The following is a 24,050-nucleotide window of genomic DNA, read 5'->3' on the forward strand; positions in this document are numbered from 1 at the left end:
GATAGGATCAGGTGGTTTACTTAGCCAATAATGTTTTTTTTTAATAATTTTTCCCACTCTAACTGAGTAGCCGTTGTAACAGACCAAGGCTAGTATTCTTAAGAAAAAGACCTGTTTTCTTCAAGAGACGATTTAGCTTTATTTCTATGATCAACATTTTGAAAGCAGTCAGTTATGTTAGAGAGTACCATTGTTAGAGTTACATTCAGCAGCTAAGCATAGGTGATTGTGAAACCTTGTTCCATAAACAGGGTTTAATCATTTAATCCCTATACATGTATCTGAATAAATGAAAAACCCGTAAGTGGACTTGTTGATCTTTGCGACAAGCCACTACCACAAATGTCATATTAAAGATATTCTGTTTTTTATATAATATAATAATTTTTTAACACGTAAGAAGGAAAACACTAGATGTTGGTATATGATAGCGATTAAATTCAAAACATGAAAGTAGTTCAAATGTAACAGTACCCGGCCAAGGGCCCTCCGCGCCGATTATACATTAGGGAAAACCGTATACATAATATAAATCTCATTAAAATTCATATACACGACACTACCTACCGCTACTCTAAGCCTTGTGAAGCGATTTCCACAATAGCAGATCGTCAGGAATAGCGCTCTTCAAATGATGGAGACGGATCACAAAATTATGAATGAGGACAAAGTAGATGAGAAAAGAGAACTTGATGAAGACTACGTGTAAGTACAAGTTAAATATTGGAAATGAAAGCTTTAATGTTTCTATGATTATACTGACAATGGTTTTGATGCAAGAACAATCTGACACGTTGAATTATATTGATATTGATCAAACCTATAAATTTTCCCAACCAATTCATCCTTTTATTTTCCACTACTAATCCACTGAATATTAGTACGCCATTTATATTACCAATTAAATTGGATTAAGATTTGAGAAATGTTTGTTGATAAAAAAATTAATTTTAGAATAGATTTCTTCCCTAATGTATAGGATAGTTTCCAATCCTGATTCTTCCTGGACAACGTCTATAGGTTTGATTCTTCATTGTAATTTAGAAAAGGTTATAATTGATATATCGTGCAGTTTTATTTTTCCTTTACCTACTGCACTAAGCATAATTGGGTGAAGGAAATTCAAGTTTGTAAATATGAAGGACCATGCCCTCTTTGAAGGGGAGATAATTAAATAATATTAAAAATGTGTTTTTTTTTAATATTTTAAATTAGAACCGTTTGACAAGAAAAGATGAAACTTGTGTGAAAGCTTCCTCATGTTTAAGTTTGTTCAAATCATGATCTCCGGGGGGTAGAAGGGGGCCTCAATGGGGGGGGGGGGGGGGACAAATTTTTACATAGGAATATATAGAGGTAGTGTAGATTCAATTTTATTGAAACCATTATCCCCGAGATGAAGTTAGATCCATAATGCAAGCTTATTTTTAGGTATAAAAAAAAGAAATAAAAATTTGGGTAGTGATCTGCAGATACCTGACAAAATCATTGTCGTAACGACATTTTTTTTTTCAAAATGAGACATTTTGTGAATTTTTTTGTGTGCAAGCCTGTATGATGTATGACAAATTGTTTGGCAATGTAAACGTCCTCTATGGTAACCTAGTACATTAACTTAAATCAGATTTTCATATCGTGAAGGTGTGAGAACCACAAAACAAGCTTTTTTAAACAAAAGAATGTCCGCAACTCGCACTTGTATCGAATAGGCATTCGTTAAGAATTGAATCTGAAAAATCGAGGCGGGCCTTGTAGGAATTAAGTGTGTTGTTTTAGTGAAGAAAAACGTCACGAAGAATTTTGGAACTATTTTTAAAATACTTGCCATTCCATTTATAAGTAAAGTTGTTCCATATATATTTACAAAGTTTGTATTGCATATGTATTATATCAGAAATCTTGACTCAAATTTAAAAAGTCTTGTCGGTTCCTTTTTACTTTTAATTTGGCATTTTTAAAGATTTTTTTCCGTAAGTTGTTGGTTCTATCGGACTCGCAACTAGGCAATTTAGGCTTTATATTTAACCATTATTGTATATTTTATAAGAATTATCATTATAAAGTGAATGAGATTTTTCGGGTTATAATTCTTTTATGTTCAAAGCTGATTTTTATAAAAAATATTTATGTGTTCATTTTTGCCGTTATAGTCCTATTTTTAGATAATGTTATGATTGATTAGGCAGACATTTAAAATAGATTTGAAGTGTAAATCACTGGATTTTGGTGACAAAAACAAACACAAATAATATATGCATTGCCCTGACACGTGTTCTCATCTAAAAAATGAGACTTTTTACGTATTCACGCCAATTTCATGCATAAAAGGTATGTACTTTTCATCAGTAAGGGAGACAATTTAAAGACATGAATGTTATTAAGCTGATGAAAAAGTAGGTAATTTCTCGATATGCTAAAATCTATATCGTTAATCCGTTGGAAAGTTCTGTTTATTTGCAACTATTTTCGTCAATGGTCAAACATTATTTTACAGAAATCAGACAGAAGTAGTTTTTGATCTTTATTAAAAAATTTAAAAAGTTCTTTTAAGGATAGTTAAAAGAAAAGTCTACTAGATCTGTGAATTGATTTACTTACGAAAATACACATAATTTTTGGGTTTCTTGGGGTTGTAATCAATCGTGTAAACAAAATATTGTCTTGATGTAACTCATTTCAGAACTGATAGTCATTTTTGATTATCTGACATGAAACTTATTAAAATTAACATCTTACTGTTTTCAGCTCACCGAGACTCGGCGTCCGGACCTGGTTAAATTTTTTGTTGCAGGTTTTTTTTTGTTGCAGGTCACACAATATGATATCAATGTTACAATTTTGTTATGCATTATGTGATATGATATATAAGTATCTCAAAAAAGTTTGGAGATCTATTGTTTTTGTACGGTTTCTTCTCTCTCGCTCTGAACTTGTCCATCGAGTTTCTCAGAGATGGCTAAACAGAACTGTCCATAAGCTCAAGGATATAATAGGCCTGCATATTTAGTTGTAAACTCTGGGTTAGATCTTTTTTATTTGGGGTTGGTCAACCATATTTGTGGGAGGTCAAATGAGGGTGGAATCTACCATTAAATCTTATGGGAAAAATGTATATTGTAAATAGTTATATCCCGAAAACTGTTCAAGATATTGGCATATTGAAATCCCGTCAGATGCATAATTATATTGAGTGTTATTGCAATAAATATGGAACATTAGAAATTGTCCCGAGGACTCATCCCCGACCCCCGGTTTAGGATTACTTAATTATCTTAAAATATATTGACATCCCCACCCCTAACCAATACTCTTGTTCCTTGTGTAATGGGACATCATATGGCATACAGGTTATGACCTTACGGGGTGGTTCCGTCCCCCTGAAACAGGAAGTGCCCTAATATTTCAAAATCCATTGAGATTCCACCCCCCCCCCCAAAAAAAATATATATGTGTTAATTGGCATCAAGTGGTACATGTATGAAAGTCATGGGCCCCTGACCCCCCCCCCCCCCCCCCCCCCCGAACAGTAAGTGCCAGAATATCTTGAAAATGATTGAGATCCCCACCTCTAAACCATCTATATTCTTGTATCTTGTGTAAGGAGCATCAAATGGTATGTAAGTTATGGGCCCCAGGGGTGGGGTGGCTCTGACCCCCCATGATCAAAAAGTTCCTGAATAATCTTGAAAACGGTTGAGATTCCCATCCCTACACCATAAGTATTCTTGTCCTTGTGTTAAGGGCATCAAATGGCATATAGGTCACGTGCCTCTTTTTGAACAGAAAATGTCCAAATATCTAGGAAACAGTTAAGATCCAACTCCATAAATCATATATATTCTTGCTTCTTGTATCATGTTGGGTCACCTGATCTACAATGAATGACCCTAGGGGAACATCATCAGAAATAGAAATAATCAACTAGTTAATCTTTTTGTTTGTAAAGTTTGACCCATGTGGATCATCCCTACCACCAATCATGACCTCATACGTTAAGGAGACTTTTATAATCGCCCCGGTTATACTTACATCTAGTTTATCAAATGATACTTTATTATATCACATATTATGATATTGTATTATGTGATCAAATACAATAATGTTTCAAATGATACAGTGCCATATCATATGACACAAATCATATCTTAATACAATGTCATATCATATAATGCAATATATTGTATTATTTTACATTACAGTATGATATGTATACATACGAAGAAGTTGATCTCATAAAGGTGATGCCTCGTCTTACACTACCGTTTTAAATGATTATTAAACATATCATATACGATATTGTGTCAAAACAGTATCCGTGAATATCCAAGATCATTAACTATGTTTTTATATACATGTAATACGAAAAAGGTGGCCTCATAAAGGTGATTCCTCATAAAGGTGATACCTCGTCTCCGTGAGCTATGTAATCTGTGGTTACCAATGTTTTAATTGTCAAAACACTCTCATCTAAGATCTTGTTTGCTATTTCTTTTTCCTTCCGCTTTGCTCGATTGTTGATCATTATTAAGATAAAATGGCGGTACTCCTAGTCGTTTTTTTAGCATATAAATAAAAAGAATTTTCATCATTTATAAAAATTACAGTCATTCTAATCTATATATTTTAACAATTTACTTACAATTTGTTAACCTAGTCTCACATACACGGGTGTGTTAATAAAGCATATAGGCAATTAAGCGTCTTATTTTGACTGTTGCATTCAAAATCGTGAGATTGAATAACTCTTTTGAATCAGATCAAAAACTTACTATAATTATTTGAAATAAGTGTCAATGCAATAAAATTGGGTAGTACGGTGCATTATCACATGAAAACTATTAATAGCTTACCTATATATATTCATTAACATAAAATAAGATAGAACAACACTACGCCGCGGTTTCCAAAATACAATAAATATATCAAGTGAAGGCAAAACATCTCAGTTTGATCAAAACCGTTACAAGATTCCCATGTTCTTCTTAATTAAACATTCACTCATACGGTTCTCGTAAAACATATGCATCAAAACAACACAAAACACTAAGGATTCTAGCAACACTTTTCAACTTAAGCATTGCTCAAACTATCGATAAGTGTAAAATTTGAAGTTCAATATATACGGATTTTATATCATAAAAAAAGACGGAAGAAAGCCTGACCGAAAAATTAAATAAAACTTGCATACCTTTTAGCGAATGATTGATAAAACTAACATCTCTCCCAGCATTCTTCTGTTCAATTCTCAAGAAATCACAACAAAATATTATATTTTAAATTAACTTACCGTTCCCTTTTTAGGTATGGTCGATGGGGTTCATACCAAACTCTCCAATTTGCGTTTCTGCTTTTCCATCTCTGGCAAGCAGGTTTCCAGCTCTTAATTGGTGTTTTTATCGGTACGAGTTTGTTAAATATTATGTTTTTATAATTTAATTTCTAGAGTTGAAACTTTCACTTGTAAATTATATTACACACAATACCTAACCAATGATCGTTTCTGAGCTTTAAAAACAACTGTCATCTATGTATCGTGAATTCAAATATTGTATTCTTAATCTTTATCTTTAAAAACTGAATAGAAAAATATTTCTTTTGGAACATTTTGGTATACATTACATATTTTGTGTGTCTCTTTTATTTTTCGATGTCATATGATTTTCAATCAGTATACATTAAAAATTTCTGTAATGAAATTGGATAACTTTCAATTTTTTTTTTAATTCAACTGTGAATAATAAAAACATGTATGTATTATCAGTAGTTCTTGTCTTTATGCCCCTTTTCGTCTTTCGCATAATGAAAATATTTTCATCACGGAATTTGAACTTTTGCTGTACTTCTGATGCTGTTATTCTTAAGTTTTTTAATCATTCAAGCCTACAGACCAGGATTTGAGTGTGCAGCACCTACCAATGTTAATCATTCGCTGTACAATGAGTCTAACTATGTCATCTACGAAAAATGTCAAATCAAATTATACAACAACGACACCAATGGCCTTGAGCTCAAGTCCGTCCAAGGTTGTACAAATGGATATAAATATTTGTTGGATAAAGAGAGTACCATTGTCACTGAGGTAATTCCAAATTAGTTAACTATGATATTTTTTGACTGATAAAGTGTGAAAATAACTAATTATTTTTTAATTCCTAAACCCTGAGAGCGTTCAGTCACATGAACTTGATTGAATAAAAAAACTCGCATTGTATAAAGAAACTAATACCAGTTAATTTACATGGGAAAAGAAAATAATTCATCACGGTCTCTATTGCCATGAGAGATTTATTATTCACCACGGGCCTGAAATAAGCGCATCTTATCACATGCACGAATCCAGAAATTTCACGGGGTGGAAAGAAGGGAGGGATAATTGTGTTTGCTTAAAATGGGAGGGGGATGTCGGTGCCTAAATGAATTAATACAGTTTGAATTCACCCACTCCTTAGATCCGCTATTGCATGCATCATCTCATTTGGATAATTGAATAAAACCCTGGTTTTTATGAACATTTGAATCTAGTAATTAATACGGCCATGTTCATATATAACTTTTACTTTTCTCGGATTTTTCATATAAGTGTCTTAGGCATTCATACTCGTTTAAAGCAGTTTCTTAACGTAGAAACAACAGCTATATTTTAATACCATCGACGACATTTGAATCTAGTAATTAATACGGCCATATTCCTTCATAACTGTAACTTTCATTGGATTTTCCATCCAACTGTCCCAGGCATTAATACTTGTATATATATATAGCAGTTTTAAAGGTAGAAACACAGCTGTTTTTATTACCATTCTCGGAAAAAGTCATCATTAACCCGTTGCATTGTGCATACAGGAAGTCGGGAAGGGGATCTTGCAGATCTGATTTATAAATTATGAAGTTTATTTGAGACAAAATGCATCCGTCAGGTAAACAGAGTTCGACGATACAGTCAATGTATGACTGTCTTGTTATCAGGGCCCCGCTCTGCAGGCGCCCTATAATGATAAGTCTGTCAGTCCATCCATTTGTCCTTCCGTTCATCTGTCCTTCCGTCCGAGATCTCTTGTCTGGTGCATAACTTCTCTCCCCTTGGCCCAATCTGGTTCATACTTCACTAACAACAAGAATAAACAGTGAACCATGTTTCTAGGTCGAAGCTGAAGGTCATAGCAGAATTATATGAAGAGTCCTTGTCCGGAGCCAATCTTCTCTCCCCTTGGTCAAATCTGGCTCAAACTTCTCTCTCAGGGTGCCTATGGTCAAGGTTGTGCGGTAATGTTGAATGAAGTTTGTAGGTCAAGGGTCAAGGTCATATTCGATCACGCAAAGATTTTTTTCAGAGCGTTTATACTCTCCACTTAACCCTATTTGACTCATTTTTTTTTTGTTTTTTTACTCTTTTGAGTAAAGCTTGTACAGTGACTTTGAATCAAGTTTCAAGGCTAAATGTGAAGGTCATAGCAGAATTATATGAAAAATCCTTGTCCAGAGCATATCTTTTTTACCTTTGGTCCAATCTTGATCATACATGCTTACAGGGTGCCTACGATTAAGGGTGTGCAGTGACTTTAAATCATGTTTGTAGGTCAAGTGTCAATGTCGCATTAGATCACGCAAAATATTCTTCTTTCAGAGCATATAAATCATTGGTCCTTTTTTTGCTCCTATTTCACATTTACAGAGCTTTTGGGTTAATGGTGTGCAGTGACTTTATAATTTAAACCACGTCAATGTGAAGCTTAGGTTATAGCGAATATCTTTATAATCAGTTTTAGACCGTAGATTATTTTCCATTTGCTTACTCTTGCTCAGGTTGATCAAAAATGCTTGTATGTACGGGGTAATGAGATTGAATTTAAAGTTTTATACCAGCTGGAAAATTTCTAAGTTCTAGGTCAAGGTCAAAGAAAAATTCTCTGGAATGCTTTCCATCCTATTGTCCATTATTTAAGCGGGGCCCCCATCTCAGTGTTGTCTAGGATTCAATCTGTTACCTTCGACTGACAAGAGAAATTTAGCTTCAAATTTTCAAACCAACTCTTTATTCGCCAAAAAGTGTTGCTTGTTTTTGTTAAATTGTTTGTTAGCGAAGGGATTCCACAAGGCAAGCTAACGAAGTACTTAAAAATAAAATAAACATCGCTTTTGACAAACTGATGATATAGATGTAACATGGTAAAATGGGAGGCGCATAGCAGAACAATAGAAATCGACAACTAATATGGCGGTAGTCAATATATATATATAATACATATATATCACTTCCAACACTTTTTACAGTAATTCATTAACATCACTAAAGTTTGTCCAAGTAATAAAACATAGTCTTTTATACAGAAATTGCGATGTTTTTTTTCATTTTTTGAGTAAAAGAAAAGATTTTTCACCGAAAGGACAGTTTTTGGGTTTCATAACTTTACATGGAAGCATTTATTTGCTTTTGCAGTTTAATTTGATATGCGATAAATCCAGTCTGGCGGAACTCATTCAGACACTGGTTATGGCTGGTCAGCTGGTTGGAGCAGCCTTCGCCTCTTCTCTCAGTGACAGACTTGGCAGGAAAACAGTACATCTTTGTTCTAACCTGATGATCTTGATATTTGGAATTAGTGTCGCTTTTGCTCCAAATTATACGACACTGGCAATAATGAAGTTCATTTTAGGTGTTTTTCAACAGGTATGTTGATTTTAGTTAAAGCTTAAAAATTAAGTCGAATTGCATTTTTAGACACTAAATAAATAAGTGTTCCTTCTGGAATTGATTTTTTTTTTTTTATAATTTTAGGGAATTGTAATGTCCGGTTCGGTATTTTCATTAGAACTTTTCCCACAAAAGATCCGCTTCATATGTGAGCTCAGTGGGTCTTTTGTCTGGACAACAGGCCTACTCGTCTTCTCCGCCTTAGCATACCTGCTTCAAAACTACTCGTGGAGATACTTGCAGATTACTTTAAGTTGTTTCTCATTCCTAAGTTTAATTCAATATTGGCAAGTATAGTTAAAAATTGCATTATATATATGACTTATGTAAAATGTTTATAGTATCTAAAACATAAGAATTCGATTTATTTTACACAAAATATATTATATTAACAATTCCAAGATCAAAATTTAATTTTAGATTACTTTAGCCAAGGTGAGCTATTTTAATCACCTGCTGTTTGTCGTCCATTTATTTGAACTATTTTGTCAATTTTTACATTTTCTGAAAACCAGTGTTTTTGTCCTGGCCACAACTCTTAAACCATTACGAACAATTTCGAAAAAGTTAATAAACATTATCCTTAAAATTTTAAATAATAGGCTATAAGGCTAATATCTATACACTGCGTAGTATCTAGACATTAATATCCACACCGGCATGACTAGAAAATTACCATTCCATTTTCTTGGAAACTTTGGATTTCCAAATCTCCATATTTCCATATCTTTCCCTTTGAGAAATTCAGCCAGGAAAGCTGAAACTTGTGTGGAAGCTTCCTCAGGTAAAGTAAATTCAAAGTTGTGAAAATCATGACCCCCGGGGGTAGGATGGGGGTCACAAATGGGGGGGGGGGTCGAAGTTTTACATAGGAATATATTGAGTAAATTTTTAAAAATCTTCTACTCAGAATCTTATCAGCTAGGAAAGCTGAAACTTGTGTGGAAGCATCCTCAGGTAGTGTTGATTCAAAGTTGTGAAAATCATGACCCCTTGGGGTAGGATGGGGTACAATGTGAGGTCGAAGTTTTACATAGGAATATATAGAGTAAATCTTTAAAAATCTTCTTCTCAGAAACTAATCAGCCAGGAAAGCTGAAACTTGTGTGGAAGTATCCTCAGGTAGTGTAGATTCAAAATTTTGAATATCATGACCTTTGGGGTGGGGCCACATGGGAGGGTGTTAAAATTTTACATAGGAATATATAGAGTAAATCTTTAAAAATCTTCATCTCAGAAACTAATCAGCTAGATGATTCTTTAGAATTGTTAAAACTTTGGCTCAAGGACAATTCTTCGGCCTTACAAGAAGGTTCAGAGTTTGATGTAGCTTTATATCCCATATATAAACAATTGTTAGGGATCTTTTTGAGAACTGCAATACTCAACATGTGATATGACTATAAAATCATCCTGTTGGAAAAAGGAGTAATGATTATAAACATAAGAATATCCAGGGGGGAAATGGATTTTATTTATACAGGATCTACATGTATTATTATACATTGTTCTATTGTTCCTCAGGTGAGCGATGTGGCCCATGGGTCTCTTGTTCTTACTTAACACCAAAAGTTGCTAATGACCTTAGAATGTGTCATGATCCTAACCAAAGGTTATTGGAGAAGTTCAAGGTAACTGGAAGGAAATGTTTGAAATTCTTTTCGGGTCTATATCTTTTATGAGAAATATTTGAAGTTCTTACTTTACCAATAGGATGGGTATGACCTTGGAATGTGTCATTAACTTGGCAGGAGCAGTTGTGCCAGTTTAACGTCATTAAAAAAAAAACTCCTGACTTGGCCATATGTTGTAATGGAAAACGATCTGAAGCTAAAATGTGACTCAAAGATTATCTGTGACCTGTAAATATGTCCTGACCTTGGGCTTTGGTCATTTGTGCAAGATCAAGGTCACTATTAGATAATATGTGCACACATTATTTTCTAACAGAAAAATATTTGAGTTATAATTTCTATTAGCAGAGGGCTTGTGAGCTTGTTCACAGAACCTCTAGTTTTGCTTTTCAAATATGCATTTTATTAATTTTGATTGAAATACGAACTGTCGCGTTTAAAACAATCATAATGATTAGGATATTGAAATTAATTTTCACATTTCTAGGGGGGGGGGGGTTAAAATATATATATATTATTAAGTAGTTCTTTACCAAAAAGGTATAGCGCCTTTTCCCATTAATTCGTCTATAAAATAGAGCTTTTGCAACACCAGCCATTTCAAAATTATGCAATATTTCGGTAAAATGTATTCAAAGAAACGCGATTCACACGATTGATATTTTAAAAGAGTCTAAACTATCTTACATCACATCATTAGAATCTTCGAGTTTTGTTAGGGAACTTGATAAGCAATAAAAAGTTAGATATTTGACTATTTGAACTACTTGAAACCAAATATGTCATATTAAAATGATGTTTTACAGGTATTGTAGTACATGACGGGACCTTTGTACTGAAAATTTGACAAATATTTCAATTACTGACTTTAAATATAAAGCCACATATATTGAAACGTTTTAACTGCATGCTCTAATGGTAACGCATAGGTCTTTTTAATATTGCGGTCGCTGAATGATTCCATTAACTAGAAGTGTTTTTATTCTATTCACTTAAACCATAGCGATTAAAAAAATATCCATAAGTATCTAACTGCTGGATTTTTTTTTTGAATTCTCATGTTAAATTCTGAGTATAAGGACATCCAATATAAACAGATATTTTCAATAAGATTATACTGTATTTACACTCATATTCATTCTTCTTTGCTGTAAGTTTTTGGGAGTTGATTTTAATCAACTCTCCTATGCACTTACTCGGGCAAAACGAAAGTGAAACAGTGTTTGGACCTAAGTACAAATCAATACCGCTGACAACTTTTAGTTCTTAAAAATAATCGATAAATTCGATGCTACATGTATGTATTCTGAAGCATTGTTTTTCAAGAAAACTTATTTATTACCATGAAAATAAATAGTAAGATTTTAAATTGTACATATAATATACAGTTTAGAAATTTAGTTAAGTCATATGTATTCCTACGCTAGAGTTCAATGTAGTCTCGTTCAACCAGACACTTGGCTGTCTCCGTTAATATCCGACGAAACAGAGTCTCTCTTGCTTGTCGGAGATAAACGGAGACAGTCGAGCGTTTGGTTGAACAAGAGTTCAATCTTGCTTGGATCCATACAATTTTTCAAAAATATTTCGATGACTGATACTACTTGCCATCACATATGGTTGATTTTGAATAAATGATAATCGATAAAATCAACTCCCGTCAGTACTTCAGTACTCTCTTTCAAATGTCTTTATACACGCAATATCTATACCCTTTTCTCGATGCAGGTTCCCTGAATTTACTACAGATTAGTGATTACAAACACCATTAACAAATCAGTGCCTAGGTATTGTGACGTGTAACTGTATCTATTTTATTTTTAACATTTAATTTTTTATGTATTCAATATACGATATAATATTGATTTAATTTTTTTCTGTAAAAAAAAATTAGAAACCAGAAAAGTAGTTCCGGCAGCTGGTTGTCAGGGGGGTTTATCCCCATACCGAACCAGGTTATACAGATTTAACCTGTGCTCCTTTTTGGAATTTAACTAATCAGAGGCTAGGATACAATCAGAATTAAATTATAAAGCATTAACATTTTAGTAATAAGCCAACTGCTTCTACATACATCACAAATTTTCAAGGACACAAAGTGTGTTTAAGAAAGCAATGCAACAATTACATCAATATTGCATATATAATGAACGTTCACTAAGAGAAAAAAACCAAAATACAAATTAAGCACATTTTTTATTGAGAGAGAGAGAGAGAGAGAGAGAGAGAGAGAGAGAGAGAATGAGTTAATCACAGGGGTCCAAATTTCCCAGTCTGTATTGAACTTATCCATTTCTCTTCTTTCTTTTGCACAGAATTGGAATACTTTATATAACTTTTTTAAATCATTCATAAGGGCATTTACTGTTAATTGGTTTTTCTGGCATCTACTTCTGTATATGTATTTTTTTTTTATCATGAGGAGTACAATATTGAACACTTTTGACTTCACGCCATCTAAGACACCAAAAATAATTGTTTTATTATCAAGGACTATTCTTATTTCTTTAGAGTTGCAAATTCTAACAAATTCTGATAATAAATATTGTACTCTTGGACTTTCCCATAATAAGTGATATATTGTTTCTTCAGCATCTTCACAAAAGGTACATAGATTAGTATCCATGTTACCATTTTTCAAACAAACTGTTTGTAGTTAATATATAATGGTTTATTCTATACTGCAACCATTGATATTTAGAGTCTGAGGTAATAGAAAAAGGTAAATGAAATATTGAAACCCATTGTTTTTCTGTTAAAACAAAATTTCCACTCCATTTCTCTTTTCCTACTGGTGTTACATTTGTCTGATTTAATATATCATACATTGGTTTTGAACCTTTTTTTTGTTAATACAAAAGTTTTAATATCAAATGGTATAAAAGGTTTGAAAACTTCATTTCTAATGTAGTTGTATTTCCTTAGATCTGAAATTACAGCTTGTCTTGCTCCCATATATGTTAAATAATTCATTTGAATATTTAATTTTCTTTTTAAAATTTCAAAATCTAAAGTTTTCATTTTCATCAAACAAGTCAATTACACATCTTACTCCTTTAACACATCATGATTTATAAAAAAAAAAAAAAAGGACTGATATTTCCTATCTTAAATTTATTATTGTTCCACAATGGCTGGCAACAATAATCCTGCCATGATATTACATTTAAGTTATCTTGGATTTCTTTAAAAGCTATGGTAACTTCCTTCCAAAAATCATTTCTTAACAATTCCTGCATTTGCATAATATAATCTGAACCTGTATTTAATAGCTTTTCTATATTAATAGAATTCTTCAGCAGTGTTTTCCATTTTGAATTATTATCCTTAATTAATCTCCTAATACAAGTAGACTTTAATCCTTTAATATAGGAAGAAATATCAACCATCCTTAACCCACCATGTTCATACTTCTGAGTACATAGTTGTCTTTTAATTTTATCACATTTTAAATTCCAAATAATATTGAATAGAATATTGTTCAATTCTTTTAATGTTTTACTCTTAGGGTTTGGTAAGGCTATAAATAAGTGGTTTAATTGTGAAATTAAAAGAGACTTAACCAGTGTTATCCTTCCGATTGGAGTCAAGTGTCGTTTGCTCCAGTGTTCTATTACAGATTTTATCCTAACAAGTTTCTTGTCATAATTAAGTTTTACAATTTTATCTAAATCTACATCATAATATATGCCCAAAAGGTTGAATATAGTTGTCCATTGAAAATTATTTCTGAACAGATTTTTTCTTCAGAATATTTTTTACTTCCTATCCACACAATCTGAGTTTTTTCTTGGTTTATTTTAAGACCAGATAATTTATAATAGTCATCTATTTCTTTCATGGTTACCCTTAATGATTTTTCAGTTCCATCAAGGATTATTGATGTATCATCTGCATATTGTGATATTAAATATTGGATGTTATTAATTTTGATTCCTGTAATATCTTCATTATTTTTAATTTTAATTGACAATATTTCCGCACATAATAAAAAAATGTAAGGCGATATTGGATCCCCTTGTCTACAGCCTCGCCTAAGTTTAAAAAAATTTGATAAAATGCCTGCCTGGGACACACAGGACATAGCATTACATTGAAAAGTTTTAATCCAGTTACAGGTAAATGGGCCAAAATTAAAATAATTTAGCGTATTTTGTATAAATTCCCAAGCTACAGAATCAAAAGCTTTCTCAAAATATGTATCTATTTTTAGTAACAGGTACTTTCCTTTTGAACACGGATGTAGGCGAAATAATAGAAAAAGGCGCTTTACTTCGTTTAATATATCGAGCGGATCCACAAATTTACAGCTTTTATAATAGAGTGGAAAACTGTACATTTTCAGTTTAATTCATCAGACAAGACAATCGATATCATAATGATTTTATTTTCCTTTCCAGATGTTATATTTTAAAATGATCAGTATTATTGTTATTTGCAGGGTCCAAGACGAATCATTAAGATGGCTGATTGCCAACGGAAAAGCAAATGAAGTCGACAAAATACTACACAAAGTAGCAAAGTGGAACAAATTGAATTATGTAGAATTAAAGAAAAACGTCAACAGGAAAATAAAACTTTCCAAAACAAAAAAACCTGATGTGGAGGAATCTCTTTTGGAAAATGTTGACAAATCCCTCACTGTTGAGAAATATTCGATACTGACTATCCTACAGAACAAATCTGTTTTGCTTATAACGATGCTGATGTGTTTTACATGGTATATTTTGAATATTTGAAAAATCAAGTAATCTTTAAACAAATCATGTAGCAAAAATCCAAATAAGCTTAGATAGTTGGGTTGGTAAAAAACAAAAAGATTAGAAAACGATGGAATTATTTACTTTTGTGGGGATAAAATTTCGAGGATTTGGGATGTTTGCTTATTTATGGGGATGTTCCTTTGTGGACACGTTTTCAGTTTAAGTAGGAAAATTATATCTTTTATAATTAGCCTTCGTCGAGTATGCAAATTCATGGGTAAGGGCCACCCACAAATACCAAGAAAATTGAACCACTACGAATTCTGATGATTCCACGGTATTTCATTTTTCACTAATTAGGAATTTTAATTTCAAAATCATAACATTTTTTTTTCGGTTAAGGCAGTTGACGTTCTGTAAATTGTTAAGTGGTGTAGTGTTGGGTATATATTTCCCAACCAATGGCATACGAATTTGATTTAGTACTTACTATACTTATTGCAGTACTTACTATACTTATTCCATATCATTTGATTTTTACCATTCAGTGAAGAAATAGAAAAATGTTCAAATTTAGCTTTGGAGGAAAGTGACGAAAATATATATTTTGCTTATTTTTAGGGTAACTAATACGCTGACCTACTTTGGCCTGACATTGACCGCCACATCCTTAGCGGGGAATCGTTTCCTTAATTTTTTCTTCATGGCCTGTGTGGAATACATATCTCTCGCATTAGAGTTCTTCATGCTGAAAAGGCAAGTTATGTTTGCATCTGTTTTATTTAACAGTTATTGTCGTAGGCAGTAGAGGTTCGTTAAAACAAGAATAACGCCAACGTAAGAACACAGCATATTATACTGTACACAGGGAAATATTTGTCCTCTTCTACTTTTGCCTTTGTCACAGAGGGCGAAAGTAAATCATTTCTAAATAATTTTTCATTCAAAAGAGTATGTTAGAAAAACATGCCAAGAAAAATAAAAAAACAAACAAACGAACCAAACCAAACCAAAGCCAAAACCACACACACTTGGCAAAATGTAACCCTGTTAACAGTATGTCCAATCATTATGACAATGACAACTTATCAGGCAAACCTTACATGTAACAAGATATCTGTGAGCCAATGCTCACTAGTGATACCCCCGCTCTGATGTGGATATGCAAAATAAGCAAAGTCGACATTTAACAGAAAGCTGGCATCCGATTGGTACAGAAATATATCCCACAATATGACATGCCTAAACAAATAGTGTGTTAAAATTTCAAGCATATGCGATAAATAGCTGCTGAGAAATCTTTGAGGAAAATTTGTTTGAAAATTTTGGCTAAAATAAACAAAGTACTAATTCAACAGGAAGTTGACGTCCGATTGGTACAAAAATATATCCCACGATATGGCATGCCATAACAAACACTGTAAAAATTTCAAGCATCTGCGATAAATAGTTGCTGAGATAAATGCGACAGAAATATTTGTTACGGACGGACATGGATATAACTTCACACGTATTGTAATAACAAAGGTGTAGGCAGTAACGCTGGTGCAGGCATTTTTTGGTTTATTGGCAAAATATCATCAATTTTAAGTGAATATTTTTTACACAAGTCCTATTTATAACAGGTGTTGTGAACATTCGCGCATTTTAGTTATAAATCTCGTATTTTTAATTTTATGGCCCTGATAATATGTTTTCTATCAGTTAGTTAAATATTTAAATCGTTCATTGATACAAATATACCACTTCTCTTTTTTTTTTGCAGGTTTGGAAGGCGAACCGCTACAATATTTTTCCATACCATCACAGGGTCATCTTTGGCACTTGCGACTCTGTTGAATTACTTTTCAGGTAAACCATAAGGTTGTATGAGGGTGAGAATTTTAACACAAAGTAGAATGAATGTTGCAATTAATGTAACATCAGTTGAAGTGTATAAAACATAAAATGATTAATTATGCTGTGTATTTAAATTTACTGGTTACAATTTTTTTTCTAAAAAACAATTACATGTAAATAACGGCATTTTCATCTGGTACGCCTTGTTTTCTTTTTACGACAACCGACCTGTATCCGATATATACATAGTAACTACAGCGCGCGATTTCCCGAATTGACAGACTACAGAACATTGGACGTCCAAAAGGCCGCTTTGCCACCCGAAAACGAAAAAATGGTACAAAAACCAGTCAGAAGCAAAGGTCACGAGGCATCCCTTAATTAGGACAAGAATTGAATAGTTTTGAAATGGATGTAAGTAATTTGAATGCTTTAGCATTTGGCAATCAATCGATTTGTTTATCGTCGTGGTGTAGATTTGAGGAGAATCCTAAAACTAAATTCAAATCTCTACCATGCGGGAAACCGTTGAGTAACGTTGCTTTACAGAATGCTCTCTGTGATGTTTCCAAGACTTCACTAGGAATTTCCCAAGCCAATGAAAATTTCAATAAGATTGTCTTCCAAAGAACACACGAGCAATCAATACAGTGGTTCTGAGAATCTTTTGTATAGAGTTGATGTAAGTGTTAACCAGAAAAATGAAGCCCATAAGTACTTCATATTTGTGAGGTTTTTTTTATTGTATCTTAATTTGTGTGTGTATTCACTATATATAACCGTACATGTTTATTTAATACTTTGAATGAATGTGAAATGTGATTGCATTATTTTCGAGGCACTTAGCATCGGGGGGGGGGGGGGGGGGGGGGGGGCTTTTTTCTCGCAGCAACAAATTTTTGTAAATTTACATATACAAAAAATTGAAAATTCATGGCGTTGCCCCCCCCCCCCACTTTTTTGGGATTATATAAAAAAATTGATATGAAAATAAGGAAATAAGGAGTGAAACTGAAGTAATAGATAAACTAGCCCTTCCCCACGAATTAGGATTTCAAAGATTCTGGAAATTTAAAATTCCCTTTTGTTTCCTTTATTTCTGCTTGTCTTGATTTTTAGGATGAGTCTGCCCCCCCCCCCCCCCACACACACTTTCTAAAACGTTGCTACGTGCCTGTTTTCAGTCGAACAAAAGGATGGGGTTGTCATCAGTTTTTTTCACGGAAAGATTGGCAAGACATATTAGTTTTGGATTTGTGGCTGACTTTACCGACCTGACACCTAATACACAACAAGCATGCAAAAAGTAAGGCCATCTCAGGCACCCACAATTCCAAACAAAGAAAGCAATTTTTGCCCTTCCTTTTTGAGATTTGTGGAGAAAAATATTTATCATAATCTCATCAAGGTTACCAATACATTTAACATTTTATTTAGCCAGAAAATTACATATCCTACAAATTTCAGCCATCAATGAAGAAAACCACTTGAACCAGTACTGCAAAAGACTCCAATTCCTCCAAAAGTAAAAGAAACAAGCATTCTGAGAGTATTGCATAAGCAATACACGTCCCCTACCGGTTCGTGAAAACAAAGCACTGTTTTACAGAATATCGAACCCGAACATTAAAAAATAGGAATATAAAAAATTAATTTATACTACACTATACTGTACAACCTGAAATATAATTGTTATTTTACTTGAAATAACAGTTGTGGTATATATGTAATTTAATACAATGTGTACCATATTCATTATCAATAATTAATGTACATAATTAAGACCCCACTCTGCAGATGCCCTATAGTGACCAGTCTGTCCGTCCGAGATTGCTTCTCTTGGGCATATCTTCTCTCCCCTTGGCCCAATTTTGGTCATACTTTACCCACAGAGTGTCTTTGGGTACAGAATGTGCAGTGACCTTGAGCCTTATTTCTTGAACCAATTTACAATGTCAAATGTGAAGGTCATAGCAAAATGATACGAAAATTCCATATACGGAGCACATCTTCTCTCCCTCTGCGCCAGTCCGACTCATACTTCACCCACATGATGCCTTTGATCGAAGAATATTCAGGGACCTTGAATGTTTGTAGGCCAATTGCAAAGGCTTATTTGACATGCAAAAATCCTATTTTAAGATGATATTTACTCTTGAATTACTTTGCCCTATTAGGCTAATACTTTACTGAGACAGAGCTGTTTAATTAAATTAAATGGCGTGCAGTGACCTTAAACCAAGTCAATGTGAATCTCATAGCGGATCTCTTTATGATCAGGTTTAGACCGTAGATCACTTACAATTTGCTTAATCTAGCTGAGATTGAACAAAAATGCCTGTATGTACGGGGTAGTGAGATTGAATTAGAAGTTCTTTGCCAGCTGGAGAGTTATATGTCAAAGTCAAAGCAAAATTGTACGAAATTATTTTCATCCTATTGCTCATTAATAAAACAGGGCCCTTTAAGATCATCATTTCAATATTGTCTAGTTTGGAAATGTACGGAAATGTACTTGGAATCATTTTAGTGTAAACCGTTTACATGAGAGTTTTGCATTGACAAGCTGTTCAGAGGAATTTCGGGTAAAATATTTACAAAATGTCTCCACTCTTTTTTTTTTTTTTAATTTGGATACTTTTTGATAAATAGTTGTTATGCTTTATGAAAATAATATGCTTTTTTATTTTCATTACATTGTATTTTGTAGAATATATTATAACGATTGTATTCCTCATATTGTATTCCTCAGTTTTCATTGTGAGTCAATTAATGGCCACTGGCATTGTGAGGACAATACGAGGGTCAATCAAAAAATACGAAGACAATGCGGCTGTCTATCATATATTTTTCATAAAAGTCATACTTAACAGATTAATCTGTGCACCAACACTTATGTTATTAATATGCGAAGTTTTAGTTTATTTGATGAAAGGGTATTTTTGTTACCCCTTTTTAAAAACAACATGTTTTATCACCACGGCGCACGGTAACGTTCAAAACATGACGTCAAAATTAAACACGCATAGTTTATAGATATACCCCATCTTTATATCACGCTTAGTCTCTTCTGTTCTGCCTTTCTTCTTACAATTTAAAATGGCACTGAACCACTTAACATCTTATTTGCACACATTTGCTCGAGAATCATAAGTTAGTTCTTCAATGTTTTCATTCTCTAACCGTGTATATCTTAGTTTACAGTAAGGATAACCCTGAACGTCGGTTGACGTTACTTCTTTTATGACCAAATATTTACAGATATTCTACTCTCTTTCGGACTGTTTTATATTCAAAATACAATGACCACCACCCCAACAAAATTTATTACAGTTAAACACAAACTTGCAAATAATTGTTGACTTATTTAAGCACCATTGAGCATTTTCACAGCTTGTATCGGCTTTTTCCTGAGTTAAATCCATTTTATTTGTACTTCTCGTTGCGCCTTGACGTCAGGCAATGTCGATGTTTTTAGTCAATTCTAAAGAGGACTATCTGACTTTAGTTACTAATATCTGTTCGACAAAACAATATATCCCGTCATTATTTGGTACATAGAATACCATGACAATACTAAATTTGAAGTTTCAATATAATTTGGTTTTAAGCCAAATTTTTAGAGATAATACTTTCAACATTATATGGTTTATTGTTGACATAACACATATTTTGACCGTGCGCCGTTACCTCATTTTTGCAGGATTAAATTCTGAATAATTCTTAGAAACCAAATTTAGTAATGATATGACGTTAAGCAACATAGCTATGACAAAAGTCTTCGTATTTTTTGATTGACCCTCGTATATTACATTTAACTTTTCTTTTATGTAACAAATGATAATTGTTCAGGTAATATATAGTCATTTAATAATATACAATGTTCATTTTCCTTTTAATTTGTTTTATTGAATTGAAATTAAAGACAACTTTAGAAACATTTTAGAGTAAATCGTAAAGATGAGAGTTTTGCAGAGAAAAGCTATCAGAGGAATTTCGGGGTGAATAGTTTTAAAATGGCTCCACTTTTTTCTGAAATTTGGATACATTGATAGATTTATATATTTTTAAGGAAATTAACGTTGCTTTTTGTTTTCATTTCTCTGCAAATACTTTAGAGTTTCATTAATATTCAAATTTTATGTATTTTACTGTAAAAATTTAGAAACAGCTCTGCAACTGCGAGTAAATTGTAGGAGTTGTTATGATTTTCTATATTGCTTTAAATTAAAGAACAGATATTACATGTTTAATAAAATCTATTTTCTTTTATTTTACGTCCTTCTCGATTTATTTATTTAAATTGATAGATGGGCTATATTTTAAGGGAAAAAAAACACACAGAGTCACCTCCCTTACCTTAACAGCCACTAGAGGACAAATGTCTACACTCTTTTAATTTTTTTGATAACCGAGCATTGGTCATACATTTGTGTTTCCATTGATACCAAAATCATCTTTTCCCATAATTTTGATCTCATACTAATATTACCTTAAAATGATGATTCATCTAGTTTAATGAATAATGTTAATAACTTTGTAATTTCTTTCTCCAACAGGAGGAAATGAAACTCTTAAAATGCTCTCCATAATAGCAACGTTTGCAGGGAAAATGTCGGTTACCGGATCGTTCAGTGTATTGTTTTTATTTACACCTGAACTCTATCCCACAAATCTAAGGTAAAAAAAGAACCCAAAGTAAAATAAGCTGAATGGTTTTCTCCTTGATTAATACATTAGCCGACAGATTGTGTTTTTCTATTGAAGAAATGTCGGAATCGGAATGTGCTCGACATTCTCAAGAATTGGTGCCATGGTATCTCCATTTGCTGGACTATTGGTAAACTCGCTTAATGTTTATGGTAACACACTAAACAAACAACAAGTAACAATCAGGATAAGGACTAATGACTTGTATTTATTTGTTTGACATTTTTTCATGCATATTGATTGCCGTAAACGTAAAACGTAAAGTATTTACGCTTTGTTCTTTTAAAATATGTGTGGTTTAGTGCAGTTTCCTTTAGAGCAAGATGTCTGCTTTCTCAAATTTTATCTGAATATAATCAATAAAAAAAATCTCAGTATGTATTGGAAGTGATTACTTTATTAAATTTACGATCTCCTTTCAAGCATATAAGCTGTTAATTTTTACTACATGTACATAACTTTAAGGGGCATCTGCGTTAAAATATGTTTTTTGTTTTGAGAAATCGTTTGATTAAAAATTGTTTTAATTCGTATCTTTACCGTTAGGCTTTACATATCCCTTGGGCTCCTGGGACTATATTCGCCAGTATGTGTTTTATCGTCACGGTCATAGCATTGTATCTACCGGAGACTCGTGGAATGGATCTTCTACAAACATTAGATGAAGTCAAAGTATGGTATGCTGAGCACAGCGGATTTCGACTGAAGAAAGGTCGAACGAAAAATAAACTAGAACCTGAAATAGAAAAATTATACACAAGAGAGTCAAAAAGTTAAAATATAATACTTGCACGAGTGAATTGTTTTATGTATTACTCAATAAATAGTCAGATGAATGGTGTTTGATTCAGGAAAGAGTTTGTTTAGAGAATAAAAGCCTGACATCGATGCAAGTTGATGATTTTGAACGGAATCTTTTTACGAATGGGAAATATAGAGCGCATGCTTGAACCAGGACACATTTTTTGTCACTTATAAGACTTTGCTAGATACATCTCTGATTAAAATATTTTGTTCGTTCAAGCATGCGCTCTATGTTTCCTGAAAGAAAAACTGCTTGAAAACAAGCTTTTATTATGCTAAAATAAAAATGGCGGGAAAAGGTTGTCTTTACAATGCCGTATTTCTAAAATGTGGGCACTTGAATCAAAATGAACATTAAGTTTAAACATCACATATATATCTGTACAAAGAAAACAAAGAATTACAGTAATAAAAAAGATATTCCTTTTAGGGGGCCATTTTAGGCCCATACCATATATAGTCCTTTTATGAATATCTTAAAATTTGTAGGCATGAAAGCACTTTCAAGGTCAATTTTTGATATAATAATGAAGTAATTATTGTGGTCAAAGTCCCATAACTCCAACTTAAAGTATCGACCAAGGCTGATTTAGGAACCTGACCAAGGTATTAGTGATATAAACATTTGGTATAAATTTCATGTAAATCCGTCAAAATTTGTAGGCATGAGAGCGCTTACAAGGTCAATTTTTGGATAAAACGGAGTCATCATTGTGGTCAAAGTCCCATAACTCCAACAAAACGTATCGAACAACGCTGATTTTCGAAGTTGACCATAGTATTAGTGGTATAAACATTTGGTATAAATTTAATAAAAATCCGTCAAAATTTGTAGGCATGAGAGCGCTTACAAAAAAGTGTGACGGACGGACGGACGGACGGACGCCCGGCATTTCTATGTCCCCGATCCGCGTTGCGGCGGGGGACAAAAATAGCGTAAAGTTCAAAGTGAAATTAACTCGTACCAAAAATAATTCGATTTTTGTTAAGTTTTAATTTGACATTTTTTTTTGGTTAAGTTGTTCTTGAAAACGTGAAGATTTTTGTTAATTCGTACTCAGAATCATTCGGATTTTGTTAAATCGTACCAAGAATTTTTCTCGCAAACATAGTGAATATCTGTAATACATGTATTGGATTACCTTGTACAGATTTAAGACATAATTCTGCATTGTACAAAATGTAGTTATAGGTGTTTAATAAAATTCGGACAAGATTTTAAAAGACAGTTGATTTATTTTTTCATATTCTATTGCGGCAGTGGAACAACTTTGTATTATAAATTTTGTCCTGATGTATCATGTTCGTTGCTAAAAAGATGTTTCCGGTTTCTAGTAAAAGTTACAAAACATGTTGTGAAATCATATTTCCAAAAGGATTCTTCATCGAGACATCAAATAATATTTTGGTATGTTAAGTCACCTTCAAAGGAATTTAGGTAGCTTGAGTTACTCAGCTGAAGTGACCTATTGCTATCTATTATACATTATAAATTTAAAATGTACAAGCTGCTTATTAAAAAGAACATTGATTTCGATTTTTTTCACACACAAAAACGTGCGTAATAATATTATTATATATAACAATAGAGTATATCACAAACGAAGTGATATTGTAGGGACTGGCCAAAGTCAGACTGTAAATTAAATATTTAATACCAGATAAGTA

At 32.8% G+C, this 24,050-nt stretch overlaps 1 protein-coding gene across 1 annotated transcript; it reads left to right on the top strand.

Moving 5' to 3' along the window:
• Positions 1–548: 548 nt before the first annotated feature.
• Positions 549–22,480, top strand: LOC105346026 (organic anion transporter 3). The gene is made up of 11 exons (XM_011454479.4): positions 549–705; positions 5,302–5,399; positions 5,880–6,079; positions 8,438–8,668; positions 8,777–8,979; positions 14,768–15,046; positions 15,651–15,785; positions 16,795–16,880; positions 21,428–21,548; positions 21,636–21,708; positions 22,125–22,480. The coding sequence occupies exons 1-11, from the start codon at positions 632–634 to the stop codon at positions 22,353–22,355; spliced, it is 1,731 nt and encodes a 576-aa protein (XP_011452781.3). The 5' UTR covers positions 549–631; the 3' UTR covers positions 22,356–22,480.
• The last annotated feature ends 1,570 nt before the right edge of the window (positions 22,481–24,050 follow it).

The sequence above is a fragment of the Magallana gigas genome, chromosome 6, assembly GCF_963853765.1.
Source record: "Magallana gigas chromosome 6, xbMagGiga1.1, whole genome shotgun sequence".
Classification (NCBI taxonomy): Eukaryota; Metazoa; Mollusca; class Bivalvia; order Ostreida; family Ostreidae; genus Magallana; species Magallana gigas.

What these genes read in the sequence shown, in the direction of transcription:
- LOC105346026 (XM_011454479.4), top strand. Translation starts at nt 632, where the DNA reads ATGATGGAGACGGATCACAAAATTATGAATGAGGACAAAGTAGATGAG. An exon ending in GAACTTGATGAAGACTACGT is followed by an intron (nt 706 to 5,301) that starts GTAAGTACAAGT and finishes TTCCCTTTTTAG; the next exon opens with GTATGGTCGATGGGGTTCAT. An exon ending in TCTGTTGAATTACTTTTCAG is followed by an intron (nt 16,881 to 21,427) that starts GTAAACCATAAG and finishes TTTCTCCAACAG; the next exon opens with GAGGAAATGAAACTCTTAAA.